Source organism: Phalacrocorax aristotelis, chromosome 24 (assembly GCF_949628215.1).
Source record: "Phalacrocorax aristotelis chromosome 24, bGulAri2.1, whole genome shotgun sequence".
Lineage (NCBI taxonomy): Eukaryota > Metazoa > Chordata > Aves > Suliformes > Phalacrocoracidae > Phalacrocorax > Phalacrocorax aristotelis.
This window is the reverse complement of record NC_134299.1, coordinates 3,876,308-3,890,938: the sequence shown is the minus strand read 5'-3', so window position 1 is coordinate 3,890,938 and position 14,631 is coordinate 3,876,308. Positions and strand designations below refer to the sequence as shown.

Here is a 14,631-nt window from a genome sequence, read left to right as displayed (position 1 = left end):
TGCACCACATGAATGTCAGGATGCAGGAGAGGAGCAAGAGATGGGAGTTTCTTCATGTGAAGTCTGATGTTTTCAGAGCAAAGCTCAATGCTGCTAAGAAAAAAGGGAGGCAAATGCTGCTGCTTAAGCAGAGCTGCCAAGTTCTGGGTATTTCTGTATCGCTGCATTCTGCATGTGTAATATTTCTTGTTTCTTGCAGAGCAGGGGGGAATCAGACTGTGCCTGGGACCTCGGCGCTGGGGTGCCCTGTCCCTCGTGGGCACACTCGGGTTAATCAGCCCTTGCATGATGAGGACAGAACCATTAACACCTCCAACATGCATGCCTGGACTTCCCGGGTTTCTCGGGTGTGTTTGGCTTCCCTGAGAAGCACAGAGGGAAGGATTGCTTTGGTGGGTCTGTGAGCGCTGCGATTCCTCTGGCAGGCTGTGTGCAGTCATGAGCTTAACCCTGTCCTTGCTGGCATGCAAGAACCACCCTATGCCTGCAGAGTTTCTCCAGAAATCAGGGAGAAGTCAGCAGCCCCCAGAGACACAGGACATGGAGCTTATTTTACCCAGCATGTTTATTACGAGGGCTTCCCGAGTCCCCTGAGCTGTGCTGGAGCCCATTCGGGCTGTGGTGCGCTCATGCAAAGCTGCTTGCGACCACAGGTGGCTGCTGGTTTTGTTTTCATTGAGGTTATTTCACATTCATTGTCAGAGTCGGGTCCTCAACACAGCCCTGCTGACTTGCAGCGCCTTGGTGAGCAAGGGTCTTTCACATCGGTAAATAAAAGCCAGTGATGCCCATTCAGAGAGTTCGGTAACACCACCTTGGCTCTCTTCCCCTGGCCAGACCTAAATGCCCTGGGGAAGGCAGCAGGTCTCAGAGCAGCCTTTAAACACACCCTGATTCATGTTTTAAATCAGGAGATGACTCAGCAGAGGCAAGAGCCTATTTTTATCTTCTTCCAAGTTTTCTGTGTCAAGCTGAAATTTTACATTAATCCTTTCAGTGCTAGCCCCAAAATTACATCGCCTTCTAACTGCAAAGCTGTTCATACCCGAGGACCTGCGATCTCTGGGAACCCTTCTGCCAAAAAGCAGCCCGGATCTTCCCTGCTAAGGAGGGCATGTTTTGGCCGCACTCAGCAAAGTGAACGCTGCACCCAGGAAGCTGAACAGTGGCATCTGACTGTGAGTCTTGTTCAAAGGAACCGCACGGGGCTGTGTTTATACACCTGAGAAAATTGGCCTTGAACCTGCAGCGCCAGAGGTTGTTAGACCCGGGCATCACATGTTACGTGATAAAAAGAGCCAAGGGATGGTCTAATCCTTCTCCTGTGCCAGGCGAGAAATTCCCTCTTGGAAATTCAGCTGTGGGAAAAAACTGTGATACAAGATATAAATTAAAATATATATTGGCTGACGAACGTATCCATGTGCTTTGAGAAATCTGGGGAAAAGATTCAAGGCAACCTCAGTGTATAACCCCAAAGCCGATTTTTAATTTACTTTTGTAGCTGTGGAAGGAGGTACAACAACAGCAGCTCAGTCCCTTTGCGGAGTCTCAGGGCTTATGCGTGGCAGGGGATGAGACCGGTCCTGCTGGGCAGCGGTTCTGCAGGAGACGGCTCTGCTCTGCCGAGCCAGCCGGTCTTGCTGCTGCCGGAGCAGCTGGGCTGCAAGCGCAGGCATTTGCAGTGCGGCCGCAGGCTTTTCTAGGAGTTTGTAACATCCTAGCTCGGCCCCATGGAGATTTAAGCTGGGACGGGACTCTCCAGGGTTGAGCAGAAAGCTGGATTTTAGGCAATATCGATCATTTCAATCCTCGGACCTGCTGAGTCAGAGGTTTCTGCTCTGGTTTCTGCTCCAGTTTGGAAGCAGGCAGGTGCCTTAGTTTGGATACAAAGCCTGGGCTGCAGCTGACAGCCTGGAACACCCTCACCCCTCTCCTTCACCCAGAGCTCCTTTTAAGTCCTGGTTCAAGAGTAGGAAAGGGAAGGGGAGGGCAGGGAAAGGAGTACATCTTAGTTCATACTCTAGATTTGCTGTTTAAAGTTTCCGTTTGCTTTTAGGAGCCCTCTGGGTTGGCAGGGGAAGAGGAAGTGTTTAACCCTTTCCCCTGTCCAGCATCTGCCTGCTTGGAGGCAGGGAAGCTGCATCAGGAAAGGTGAAGGGAGAAAGGATTAGGAAATCCACCCACTTGCCCTGAGCATCTCCTGAACCCCAAAGATAAGTCAGGCAAAGGGAGTGAAGACAGAAGTCTGATCATCCCTCTGCTGCAGAGGGGAAACTGAGGCACCGAGGGACGGTGTGGCTTGCCCAGGCTTGCCCAGGGAGCGTGCGGTGGGGAATGGAGCTCTGTTCTCATGAAGTTCACAGGCTGGACTGTCCGCAAGACCTTTTCCTTTCTCTTTTAAAGAGGAACCGGGCATTTATGAGACAAATCATTTGTTTATCCGGAGGGAGGAAGGTCAAAATTATCAGGCGGCTTCAAATCCCTCCCAGGCACAAAAACAAAACAGAGGCAGCAAAAAGCTGAAGGTAGAACTGAATGCCAATGTTCAGAAATAATATATATATAGGCACGTACCCCATCACCTCCCCGGGGTGTGCTGGGGGTCACGGTTAAAAGAAAGATGCTCTGGAAGGGGAGATTAGAGCCACCTTCAGCCCCCTGCTCTCTCTTAAAGATGGACGATGAGCAAACAGACGCTGCATTAGACAGGACACAAATATTTCAAGGGTCTGAACCGTCGAGTGCTGCAGGGGCAGCCAGCTCGTGCGAGGTTAACCACTAACCGTGGCCGATAAGACCAGGTTTCCCCAGACCGTTTATTACGGCTGTCCTCTGTGGGCAGTTTGGGCTCAAATCTCGCTTCTCCTGGCAGTGAGGGAGCGGGAGGCAAGCCACGGTCCTGCTCAAACCCTTGCACTCATTTTATTTTCCACTTGCAACAGAGCTGAGGAAGCAGGGGGGGAATTTGATATCCCAAAACCACAGCGGGTCCCCTCTTCTTTTTGATGTGCTTAATTTACCCCCAATACTTCTGTTGCGGTGCAGCCTCGCCCGGTCCTGGTGGGCTCCTGGTTCCGAGGGAGCCGTGGGGATGAGCAGGCTGCCGGCGATAAGGACTGGGTGCCTGCCGGGAGGTCTGTTCCTGGGTGATAAACACACATCCCTCTCTCGCCCGCCCATGACCAGAGCCTGCCCTGCAAATCAGCCTTAAATGGAAACGGTCGGCACACCAGCACCGCCGGGGTGGAAATTCTTGGTTGGCGGGTGAATGACAAATCTGCCCGGGCGTCCCACCCCTCGGTACAGCTGGGGAGTGGGAGAGGGCGGGCATCCCTCTGTAGCTTAAATACCCACAGGCCGGTCACAAAGCCGTCTTTGTTTGGAGCTGTGCAAAAACATTATCTCTGTGGTTTGTCACCACAGATAACTAACTCTGTTAGTCCGGTTTTTTAAATGGGGAGATTGAGATGGACAGAGGAGGCACCGCAGCTTCATAACAAGCGTATGGCAGGAGGAGGTTGAGGTCTCGGGGTCTGGATGCTAAGGGTTGGCCTCCCGCTGCTGACACGTATCTGAGGGTCCAGTAAAAACTATGGGGTAAACTGGGAAGCTCCACTTCTGTGTCCCCCTTGCGCTACATCCAGCCTCTTCCCGTCTGAGTTTATACGCGGCAGTTCCCTAAAGGGTGTCAGGTAGCTTTTTCGGAGAGTGGATGGTCCGGGTCCTTCCCCGTCCCACTGAATATGCACATAATATGTAAATACAGTGAGGCTGAGGACTAGCATTTATTCTGACCTAACTGAAAAATGAATTGTTCTCTAAGGACCCAAATGACTTAAGCTGAAGTCAGTGGTATCTAGAGCACAGAACACATGGTTTTGGTTAAACAAAAGGCCCTGCATACTTTTGGGGCTTGTAATGGAAGTACCCACCCAGGAAACAACCAGGAATTCTTCTTCTCCTTCAAATCGCACATCAACTTAATTATTTTCGGCATGGACAGGCCCTAACTTCTGCAAGGAGAAAACCAGGTTTCCGTCGCTCGGCGTGGCAGGGCGCGCAAGCGCTTGCTCTGCCGTGAGCATGGTCACCAAAGGCAAGATGCTTCCCAAATATCCACATCTTGAGTGGGTTATCTGTGGCTCTGCTGATCCCGTTGGACCCAAGGAGCCTCGCTGCCTTCCTCCAAGTCCTGGGGCTGATGGTGACACCGGCGAGCTGGTCAGCAGCCCTGTTTGCCCCCAGATTTTCAATGCACCGAGCCTTTTCCACTGGCGAGCAGCTTTTTTGCCTGGCAAAGCAGCTTTTTTTCCCTGCAGCTCCACCTGAGCCCTGCCACACGCTTTCAGGCTCTCACCTGCGGTTGCCTTTGCCGTGGGCAGTGCTGGAGCAGTCACTCCGGAGGTATTCATCCTCTGCAGCCTCCGGTGAGTCATGGCATTTCCAAGGAAGGCAGGGAGGGAGGCTGCTTGAAGCCTTGGGCTGTTGAATCCCGCTAACACACACCAGGATTAACTTGGAGTTCAGGGCTAGGGAAAGATTAACAAGTCACCATGTCTCTGCCTCCGTTTTGTTTTGTTGGAGTAATTTTTCTTACACACTATCCAGATAAACTGACCGCAGAAGAGCTGATTGTGTAACGGCAGAAAGTCCAAAGGTTTAACTTTTTAATTTTTTTTCCCTATCAGCTCAAGTTCCCCCTCCCCCCCAAAAAAAAAAGACAAACCCGAGGTGGAATTTCCCCACCTTCCAGCTCAGAAGCAAAAAAAAGAAAAAAAGACTGTTTTGCAAGACAGGCGAGCGTTTCAGCAGAGCCGTGCGGTGCCTTTGCACCTTGTGCCGCCGCAGCCCCACTGGCAGCGGCCGGGATTTCTCACCAGGGCATATTTGTGTAACCCCTTTTTCCCTGGAAAACAAAACCCCATGGTTTTGCTCGCGTGAGGTGGCTGCTGAGTGATGGGGGCGGAAAAAAAAAACCCGCAAGCTGGGGAACCAAGAAGACCCTGGGAAAAGCATTCCTGATGGCTTCTGATTTGGGAGCTTCGAAAACAATTTTGGCAGAGGAAAAGGGGAAAGTAAAGCGTGGGGGGAGAGGGGAAAGACGCGCTAAAAAAGAAAAGTGCTGTGAGAGGCGAGCTCAGCTTCCCCGGGCTGTCACCAAACCCCACGCTGAAACCTTGCTGTGGTTTTCTGGTGGTGGCAGGAGCACGAGGACGTTTGGCAAAGAAGCCCGTCCTGGGCCAGCCCTCCTTGTCGTCGTGAAATCGTAGCCGACAGTCGTAGACCGTCATAGCTCTACTCCTCCTCCTCCTCCTCTTCCTCCTCCGCCTCCCGCCCCCCCTCCCCCCCCCGCCCATATAAGCGGGTGGGCCCCGCTGGTTCATACATTGCCACGGAGCCGCTCGTCCCGTCGTGGCAAAGCTGTCCCCGGGGTCGTACCGAGCCGTGCCCGGTGCCGTGCTCGTCCCCGAGCCGTGCCCGGTGCCGCGGGCCGTCCCGCTCCGCTGCGCTCCGCTCCCACCCGCGCAAGATGCGCTCGGCGCTGCGCGGCGCGCCCCGACGGCGCTGCCTCCTCCTCCTCCTCCTCCTCCTGCCGGTCACGGTGCGTGGGGTCGGGGAACCGGTGGTGGGGGAGCGCGGGTGGGTGTCGGGGATGGGGTTGGGGGGGGTCCGGGGATCCCCGTCGGTGCTGCCGCGACATGCCCGGGCTTGCCGCGCTTTCGAGGGACACGGTCCGCCGGGCGGGGAAAGGGTCCTGCGGGGGGGCTACGATGGGGAGGGGGCGGTAGGGGTGTTTGGGGGCTGCCCTGGGCTGAGGGGTACGTGTTCAGCAAGGGGGGGGGGGCTGTGTGAATGGGGGGCGCCCCTGGGTGTAGGGGGACTGGGGGTTTACCTGGGGGAGAGCAGGGGATGGGGGGGGTCGCCTTTACCAACGATTATGGGGGGGGAGGGATCGGGGGGTGGGGGCTCATATGGGTCAGAGGTTGTGGGGGGGGATGCTGGGGCTATAGTGGGGCTCACCTGGTGGGGCCACGGGGGGAGCAGGGGTTATGGGGGCTCACCTGATCTGGGGGCTACGGGGAGAGCAGGGGCTATGGGGAGAGCAGGGGCTATGGGGGCTCACCTGGTCCAGAGGACTGGGGGGGGCTGAGGCTATAGGGTGTTACACATGGCACAGGGGCTCTGGGGAGAGCTGAGGCTATGGGGAGGCTCACCTGGGCAGGTGTGGGGTGGGGGTTCACCTGGGCAGGGTCCACGGGAGGGGAGCAGGGCTGTGGGCGCTCACCTGGGCAGGTTTGCAGGGCACGAGGGGGGGTGGGGTTGTGTGGGGTGTGGGGCTGAGGCAGTGGGGCAGGGTGGAAGCAGCAGCGTGGAGGTGGGACGGGAAGGGTGACCTCAGCCCTCCTGCGTGTGGGGCAGCGGGCAAATGCTTGGCTGGGTGGCTGCGTGCGGGGTGTAAGGATCGTGGGGCTCAGAGGTGACGTGGGGCTGGAGGCTTGCCCTATGGCGCTGCCTGCGCCGGAGGGGATTTCCACTGCCTTCGCTTCCAAGCCTTGTTTGCCATTCGGTGTCGGGATCTCATGGCATTGCCAAGACTGCACGGGATGTTTAAAAGCATCAGGGTCGGATGCGGGCAGCTCCGGGCTGCCTGGTGCAGGAATGCTGCCTCTCCAGCCTGCCCAAAGGATGTCCAAACCCTTAGCGCCGCTGGCTTTTAGGAAAGAAAGTCCCACCTGCGCATGTCATATTTCCCCATGGACTGGGGTGTTGCTATAGAGCTGGGAAGTACCTAAAGTCTCATCTCACCTGATGTGTCAGTCAGAGGGATCCTGCCCTGAGTTTTATTGCAGGGATCCTACCCTGAGTTTTATCCCGGGGCTGGCCTGCAACTGCTGCCGCCACGAGGGAGCCCGGCAGGGCTGTGGCCCCGGGACACGTGGCTGCTGTTCCTGCGCTGGAATTGCTGTTGCTGAAACCAGCGCTGCCCGTAACAGGTTTTAAAAGAGTCAACTTCTCATCCAGTTCGTTCACTATATTGTTTATGAGCATTTATTTAGACTTGCCTGATAAAATCAAGCCTTGCTAAACCCATCACCCAAAGGCACTCTTTTAACAGCCTCTTTTTTTATATATATATATATTTTTTTTTCCTTTTTAATAAAAGAAAAGGGGAGGGGGAGCTGATCAGAACTGATGATGTCCCCACGTGATAATCATACGATATTGTGGCTGCAGTTCCTTCCTCTGCTCACCAATACTTGTTGTTGCATCATGCCTGGACCTGGGCCACGGGCTCCTGAGGAGGAATGCCACTGGACCTCTGTGTTTGCAGGAACTCAACTTCCATCCGCGGAAAGTCTTGTGGGAGGAAAACCCCACATTTATCAGAGCTGTGCCCTTGGAGCAAAGGCACATCGGGTGTCTCCCTGGCATCTCTTCTATCCCTGGTCTTTAACAGTCTTGGCTAAGAGCCCCTCTTGCTACAGTCAAGGGTTGCGTACTAATGCTGCACGGATGTTCCTTGGTGGTCAGGAGTTTGGCGAGGGGTCTGCCTTCTGCTGTAGGATCCATCTCCTTCCTTGGGATCACTTTGGGAGAAAAACAAATGGGGGATGAAAGAAGGGAAAGTTCAAAGCTTGATGCTTCCCAGAGCTTTTTTGCCAGACCTGATCATCTAGAAGGAAGAGGCTTTTAGCTGATGAGGGATTTGAGGATTCCTGTGCCTGGTAATTCCTCTACCTCGAGGCAGTGTTGCTTTCCTGGGATGTTTACTATGGGTGAAAACTACTCTTGAATACCATTGCGTCTCGCCCACGGCTCCCAGCCTGGTTTCTCCCCATGCTTTGCAAGACTGTCAGGTTAGTCAGGGATCGCAGCCCTCGCCTGCCAAGGGCTCTGCGGTGGGCTGGTGTACTTGAACTGCACTTGCTAAGGGAGGTGGTGGGGGCTGATAACCTTATCGTGCACTTGTGCAAGCTCTGCAGAGTTGCTGTTTCATGAAAAGTAAAGAAATCCTGTGCCTAAGGGGCCTTTCCAAACAGCAGGTAACGCTGTGTTGTTGCTCTGATCACCTTCGCAGCCTGGCAGAGTTTGAATGGGGTAGAAAGACCTTTTTTTTATTCCCCTGTGGGGACAGCGAGGCAGTGGGACAGGTTGCCCAGTCTTAGTCCCTGAAGACTTTCAAGACCAGAGTGGGTAAAACCCTGAGAGCTGCTTGTGCCTGGGAGGTAAAAGCAAGACTTATCTCCTGAGCTGGATAGAAAAGCACTCTATAAACTTGCAAACCCTCCCAGCTGGAGAAAGCAGAAGTGGGAGGTGTGGAGCCAGAAGCTGTTGGAGGGATGTGGCTTTGATTCCTCCAAGTCAGGGTCTGGCGATGGCCCCATTCCCAGGCTGGCTGGGGCTCAGGGGGGGTCTGTGCTGAGGTGGTGCTGGGAGATCACCCTCTCCATGGCCTGGCTGATCTCTGCGGTGTTGTTTGTGGGTCTGCGTCACCCTCTGCAGCCCCGTGACTGTTGGACCTGCTGCGGCCCATTTCAGCGCTCACACCCTTCCTTGTACAAGCGCGGGAAGTGTCTGGGGAGGACGGGCGGGGGGGTGGTGGTGGGATCAGCTCTCTAGATGGCCTGGCTTGCTCAGGGGATGGCTGGCGTCTCTATTGTTTCAGCCTTTAAAGGCGGCTTCTGACTCACAGAAGAAATATTTGCTTTAAGAGGCAGGTTTCATGCCCTGTGTATGGGAGGGAAAGCGCCTGTGCCAGACTGTCGCTGCCGTGCAGCATGGCCGCGCATCGTCCCTCCCTATAACCCAGGGTAGATGGAGCAGGGGTGGGAGGTAGGGGCAGGTTTATGTCCGTGTATATCCGTGGAGCAGCTGTGCCCTGTGCTGGTTGAGATGCCAAGGGCAACATGGGGTGCCCAAAAGGCTCCCCAAACCCTGATGGGGTGAGTGGTCGTTCCTGGTGAGCATCATCCCCCTGCCGCTGGAGTGACCCCGCCGCTACAGAAAGAGCTGAGCCAGCAGAAAGGTGCACGGTGAGCTGGCGGAAACGGGGTTGTCAGCTTCCCGATCCGCAGCAAGATAACAGGGATAATGCGGAAACGCTGGAGGCCGTGATGTCCCCTGGGAGCCCGGAGCACTCCGGGTGTTTCTTGTGGGCACAGGAGCCACATACCAGCCTTGACATGGGGCTGGTTTCCTCCCCACAAACACCCTCCCTGTTCCTCTTCCCTAACCTTCCATTTTCTTTGGTGCTATTGGTTCATGCACTCAGAAATTGGGGAAGGAAAGGGGGCTTGCTGTTATCCTAAGGAAGCGTTAGCGTGCCTTTGCCTTGCTGATAACCTGGCACATGGGAATCCCTCTGCAAACCTCCTCCTTATGCTTTGCCAAGGAAATAACCACCCTGGTACGGGGGAAGTCCCCTTCACCTGCATTGGGGGAGGTTTGGCCGCTGGGTCCAGCGGCTCTGAGCTGGCCCAGCCCGCCTCTCCTGCTTTGCGTGAGCACACTGGGCAGAGCAGCTCTTGCCCTTCTCTTTCTTCCCTTGTTCCATGGACCTGGGGTGGTTTTTAACGCAAGTTTTTCTGTGGTTTTTTTGACAGGAGTTTGCGCTGGGAGCTGCTGCGGCAGCACTGGATAGGCGGGACAGGTTGGATCCCTTGGACCCAAGAAGTGGAGGGGAAGATTTTTACCAAGTCCAAGACACTGATCGCTATTGCAAGAAGTGCCCCGCGGGTAAGATGGTCTCAAACACTGATCATATCATGTGCAGCCTCGTCGTGTTTCTGCCTGCAGAGCCCCTGTGTCCTTGCTCCTCATGAGGAGGCAGCGGGTCCTCTGGCTCTCCCCTGCTCTGCTGTCGTGAGATCTAAGGATTCATTAGGGGAACATTTTCCTTTTGATGGTTCCTAATTTGCCTCTTAGCTGCACTGACAGCAGAATCAACTCCCTCTTTGCAAAGACATCTCTGTCCTGTGCTTTATGTTCACAGATACACCCTTTCTTTCTCCCCGTGTTCCCCAACCACCCCCTCTTGCAGGCACCTACGTTGCAGAGCACTGTAAAGAACAAAATGTCTCCAGCACGTGTTTGCCGTGTAAAGCTGATGAATACATCGAATACCCAAATGACTTTTCCAAGTGCCTTGGCTGCCGGACGTGTCGGGAAGGTATGAGCTGGTGTGTAAGAGGGCGATGCTGGCTGATAGCGTGGGCCGGGTTCAGCTGGCCAGAGATCTCTCTATTTAAGAGCACGGTCACCTGCAGCACCTCCGAAGAGTGGCTCTGGGTGCGGGGAGCAGGCTGGGTCTGGAATTGGTATAGGGGCTTGCACCAGACCTACGTCTCCGTTCAATGCAGCATCCCTTGTGCAAAGCTTGGACATGAGACGTCCATCCAGCAAGGACCAGGAGGACTGTGCTCATGGCAGTATTGTAGGCTGCTGGTGGATCTTTGATGTGAGCACTGCTTTTCTCTTGGGCATGGTGAGGTGTGGGGCAGGAAAGGGTAAGGCTGAAACCCCACAGCAGAGAGTGACTTGGTCTTCCCCAGGCTTGGGGGTCAGCTTGGGTCGTTAGCCGTGTTAACGAAGGAAGCGAGTGGAGGAGCGTGGTGCAGAGGGGCTGGGGCAGAGCCGCCTCTACTCTCACCCGCAGATCAGGTGGAGCTGCGTCCCTGCCGAGCCATCAGTGACACGCAGTGCGTCTGCAAGAACGGCACCTTCTGCTCCCCGGACCACCCCTGCGAGATGTGCCAGAAGTGCCGGCCCCGGTGAGCTGGGTGATGCGGCGGGTCGCGCCGGCACCTGTGCTGGGAGCCCCGGCCGCTGAGCCTGCCCCGTATCCCCCTTTCCCAGGTGTTCCAAGGACGAAGTGGAGCTGGCTCCCTGCACACCGCACAGCGACCGCCAGTGTGGTCCTCCCACCAGCACCTCCTCCGGCTCCTCTAGTGAGTGGGGGGCTGCTGGAGGAGGGGAGGCGGGCTGAGGGATGGAGGTGTGAGCTGCTGCTGAGGAGACCCAGAGCAGCTCCTCACACCCCATGTTTTATCTGCTTTAGACAGCTGGATTGTGACCAGCGTGGTGGTACCTCTGGTCCTGCTTGTGCTCTTCATCCTCATCTGCAAGTGCCACTGCTGCCGTTCCCCAGGTGAGCATCAGGTGGGGGGACCCCTGGAGCACCTGCCCCGTCTGGGGGCTCTGTGTGGGTGTGGGCTGGGTGGGAAGAGGTACCTGCCTGGGGGAAGAGGGATCACAGCACTGTTTTCATCTTCCAGGAGATGGGAGAGACCTGAGCGGGAAGTCCTGCAGCGTGGTGGTGAGTCGCCGGCATGGCGGGGCGGGGGTCGCTCTGTTTGTGGGGCTGAGGTGAGGTCCCCCCTCTGCTCCCTGCTTTGCCTGCAGCTCCTGGGAAGGCTGGAGGAGTAGGAAGGATGAGTCTTTCCTCTGCAGAGATGTGGTAGAGCTGGGCCAAGCACAGGAGGGTCTCTGGTGGTGCCCTGCTCTGTGTGGGACACATGCAGCCCCCTCTCCAGTGCCGTTATCGCTTCCCTGGCAGAGACACCGGCACATCCAGGGTCCCTGGTAGGGGGGGCTGTGCTGTACCAGACCCCTTGCAAGCTCAAGATGAGCAAGTGAGCCATGCCCTTGAAGCCATGGCAGGGCAGATGCCGCTGCCGTTGATGGCATCCCTGAGGGGCCAGTGTGAGCCCTGCCTTACTGGGACTGCCCGACTCGACTGGTTCCTGCTTCTCTCCTGCCACAGGACTACCTGGTGCGGCAGCTGACGAGGTACCGTAGTGGTGGCCTGGGGACACAGGACAACATCCGAAATGAGCGGTTCTCCCAGAATCAGCTGCTCCCCAGGGCTTCGGGTTCGGTGACTCCCAGTGCTCCAGGGCCAGAGGTACATGAGCGTGACCCTCTGCTCTGTCATGCTTGGCCGAGGTCTGATGCTTTCCTCTGCCTTCACCAAGCTGATCAGCTTGCGGGGGCTTCCAGGGCTGGACCACAGTTTCTACATGGAGACGGCAAGAGGTCTCTTGTCCTTGTTCTGGGCTCAGGACTGCAAAATCTGTTTGCACTTGGCTGCCAGAGTCCTCTGCAGATTTAATGCTGATGCTGAGCAGACAGATCTTCTCTTCTTGGCCAGGACCCATTGGGCAGCTCTCCCCTGCTCGTCTCCTGCTATCATGCCAAAGCCAGGAAACAATGGGTGTCCTGGGGGGGGTGGTGGTGATCTCCTGCCCCAACAGCCCCCAGAGAGAGGGAGAGGGTCTCTAACCCCCCATTAGTGGGGCTTGGGGATAGCATTTGTGCTGGGGCTTGCTGGGTGGTACAACATGCTCTCTTTCTAGATGATGGTGCTGAGTACCTCATATCCCAGCATGAAACCCAGGAGGAATCTGGTTCCAGTGGAAGGACAAGACCCCGTTATCCGTAAGTGTTGGGGCCCAGGGGATGGTGGGGGAGGGGAGCAGGGACAGGGTGAGCCTGCGGGATGAGCTTTCTGGGCAAAATCCTTTCTGACCCAGCTGTTTGTGCTTTACCCTGTTCTCTGAACTTTTCCTTTCCACCCCCTAGTTCTGCGGTGCTCTGTCGACATCTTTGCCCGATATGTGCCCTGCAAGGACTGGAAGAGATATGGCCGAGCCCTTGGGCTGCTGGAGAATGACATTGCCCTCGCGGAGATGAACGACAAGTATTCGCTGGAGCCCTTCTTCCAGATGCTCAACACATGGCAGAACAGACAAGGGATGAACGCCTCTGTGAACACACTGCTGGAGACCCTGCACCAGATCAACCTCGGGGGGATTGCAGGGGACATCTCCTCCAAGCTGGTCCAGCAGGGATTTTTCCAATACGAAGTGAGCTGAGGAGCAGGGCAGGCCCTGCATCGCTCCACTTCAAGCTAAAGAAAATACCTCTAAGAACACTTGAATTTTATCTTTTTATAGCTCCTGTGGCTTTTTTTCTTCTTGAAGTCATTGTACAGTTCAGCTGAGCCCAGAGGAACTGATCCCCTCATGAAGTACAAGCCTCACGGTCTCCTCTGTCAAGCTACAGGCTCAATTTCGGTGCTTCCTTATGAAATCCAAGCTGGTGCCTTGATTTCACCAGGTCAATGCAAAGAGCCTGAAACTACTGTGAGCGTCCCTTGGGACCGTGTCTCTTGGAAGCACTGGTACTATACGGATGCCTTCAGGATCAGTGCAGAGAAGGGCCCCTGCAGGATGTAGGCATCCCTGTGGTTTTTAACTGGATCATCTTTTGCGGGGTTCCTGACTTCTGCTTGTAGAACATCTCTAAGCCGGCCAGCAAGCTTCTCATACCGTATGCTCGGTGGGCAAGCACTAACGGGGTTCTTGGGTTACCTTAGCAAAGCTGTTTACTTAATTGCATTTTAGCTAATAGTGGTTCTGCTTGCTGTAAGGAATCAGTTTGAAACTGGACTTTGAGGGGAGGGTGGGAATGATTTACCTGATCCGTGATCACCAGGGTTGCCTGAGAAAAGGGTCAGTGCAGGGAGTGAGCGAGCTCCTCCTCGGAGCAAGGTGGGGAATGTAGGCAGCAAACTATCAGTGGGCCAGAAACCTCCTTCTCCATGACCTCAACCAAATCAGTTAATTCCCGTTCCCTTGGCCGTGGGGTGGCTTTGCTGTCCTTATCTGTCTCCAGCCAGCATGGAAAGGTGAATGCACTGAGGCCCAACCGTGACTGTGGGTACCCACCATCCATCCTCCAGCTGGACGGGTCGCTCCTCAAACACTTAGCCCCATGCTCTGGCTCTCACACATAGCTCAGGGACATCTTGGCTGGAAAAAAAACCTACTTCATTACTTGAGCTGGCTACATGTGCTGCCACCCCGGTATGGCCCAGCCCACCAGGAATTTCTATAGCGCAGTGGGAGAGTGCAAGGGGCTGCACCAGCCCCTCTCTGGGGCCAGGGCTGCCCTGTGCTGCAAAGCACCCGTCCATCCCTCCCGCTGCTGCCCCTTCCCCCAGCTCCTCAAAAACACTTAAAATCCTTTCTACAAAACAAGCAGAAATTCTGTATTTATGTATTTATTTAGTAATTGTAAATGTGTACATATTAACTTAAAAGCTAATATAAAAATAGCATTGGTTTTTTACTATGCATGACTGTGTGTTTTTATACAGAGCTCTGGCCCAGCCAGTTAGCTATTTTGAGTTTTTACGTGAATGTATGAAGGATGAATAAACTTTTTAAAAAATCCTCCTGATTTCTCATCTTTTTTTGTTTGGTTGGTTTTTTTTACCCCCTTGGTCTGCCATAACACTGGCAACGGTCTGTTCTAGGTTTCAGTGGGCCCCCAAGGAGCTGGACCAGATGCTCAGCAGTTGCTCCGTGTGGCACTGAGGACCCAGCCCACGGTGCTAGTGCTCTGCCACGCTGGCATCCTGCTGGGAATGGTCCCCACCAGCACTGCTTCTGCCAGGGAAAGTCCTGAGCAGCCAACCTGGGCTCTGCCCTTACGCCTATGCCATGAGTCCCGTGCTCTTTAGTCACCTGCAAAAGTAGGAGGCTGAAATGTCAGTCCCTTGAGCGTGCAGGGGCTGGGACCCTGGGGCCAAGCGATGCTGCTGACCCCCCGTGATGGGGCTGT

The 14,631-nt window shown here is 55.2% G+C and overlaps 1 protein-coding gene and 1 long non-coding RNA gene across 2 annotated transcripts; one reads left to right on the top strand and one right to left on the bottom strand.

Moving 5' to 3' along the window:
• Window positions 1–3,764: 3,764 nt before the first annotated feature.
• On the bottom strand, window positions 3,765–5,528 carry LOC142048139 (uncharacterized). Its single transcript, XR_012657417.1, has 2 exons — window positions 5,390–5,528; window positions 3,765–4,532 (listed from the first exon to the last, which is right to left on the bottom strand). It is a non-coding gene; the product is annotated as an uncharacterized LOC142048139 (long non-coding RNA).
• Window positions 5,470–14,240, top strand: LOC142048137 (tumor necrosis factor receptor superfamily member 10A-like). The gene is made up of 10 exons (XM_075074748.1): window positions 5,470–5,605; window positions 9,609–9,741; window positions 10,046–10,174; window positions 10,661–10,775; window positions 10,861–10,952; window positions 11,063–11,152; window positions 11,280–11,320; window positions 11,768–11,908; window positions 12,360–12,441; window positions 12,586–14,240. Exons 1-10 carry the CDS (start codon window positions 5,534–5,536, stop codon window positions 12,876–12,878), a joined length of 1,188 nt encoding a protein of 395 aa, XP_074930849.1. The 5' UTR covers window positions 5,470–5,533; the 3' UTR covers window positions 12,879–14,240.
• The last annotated feature ends 391 nt before the right edge of the window (window positions 14,241–14,631 follow it).

Excerpts from the sequence above, each read along its gene's own strand:
- LOC142048137 (XM_075074748.1), top strand. The coding sequence starts at position 5,534 with ATGCGCTCGGCGCTGCGCGGCGCGCCCCGACGGCGCTGCCTCCTCCTC. Across the intron at positions 10,776-10,860 it reads TGCCAGAAGTGCCGGCCCCG|GTGTTCCAAGGACGAAGTGG; the intron begins GTGAGCTGGGTG and ends CCCCTTTCCCAG. Across the intron at positions 12,442-12,585 it reads AGGACAAGACCCCGTTATCC|TTCTGCGGTGCTCTGTCGAC; the intron begins GTAAGTGTTGGG and ends TCCACCCCCTAG.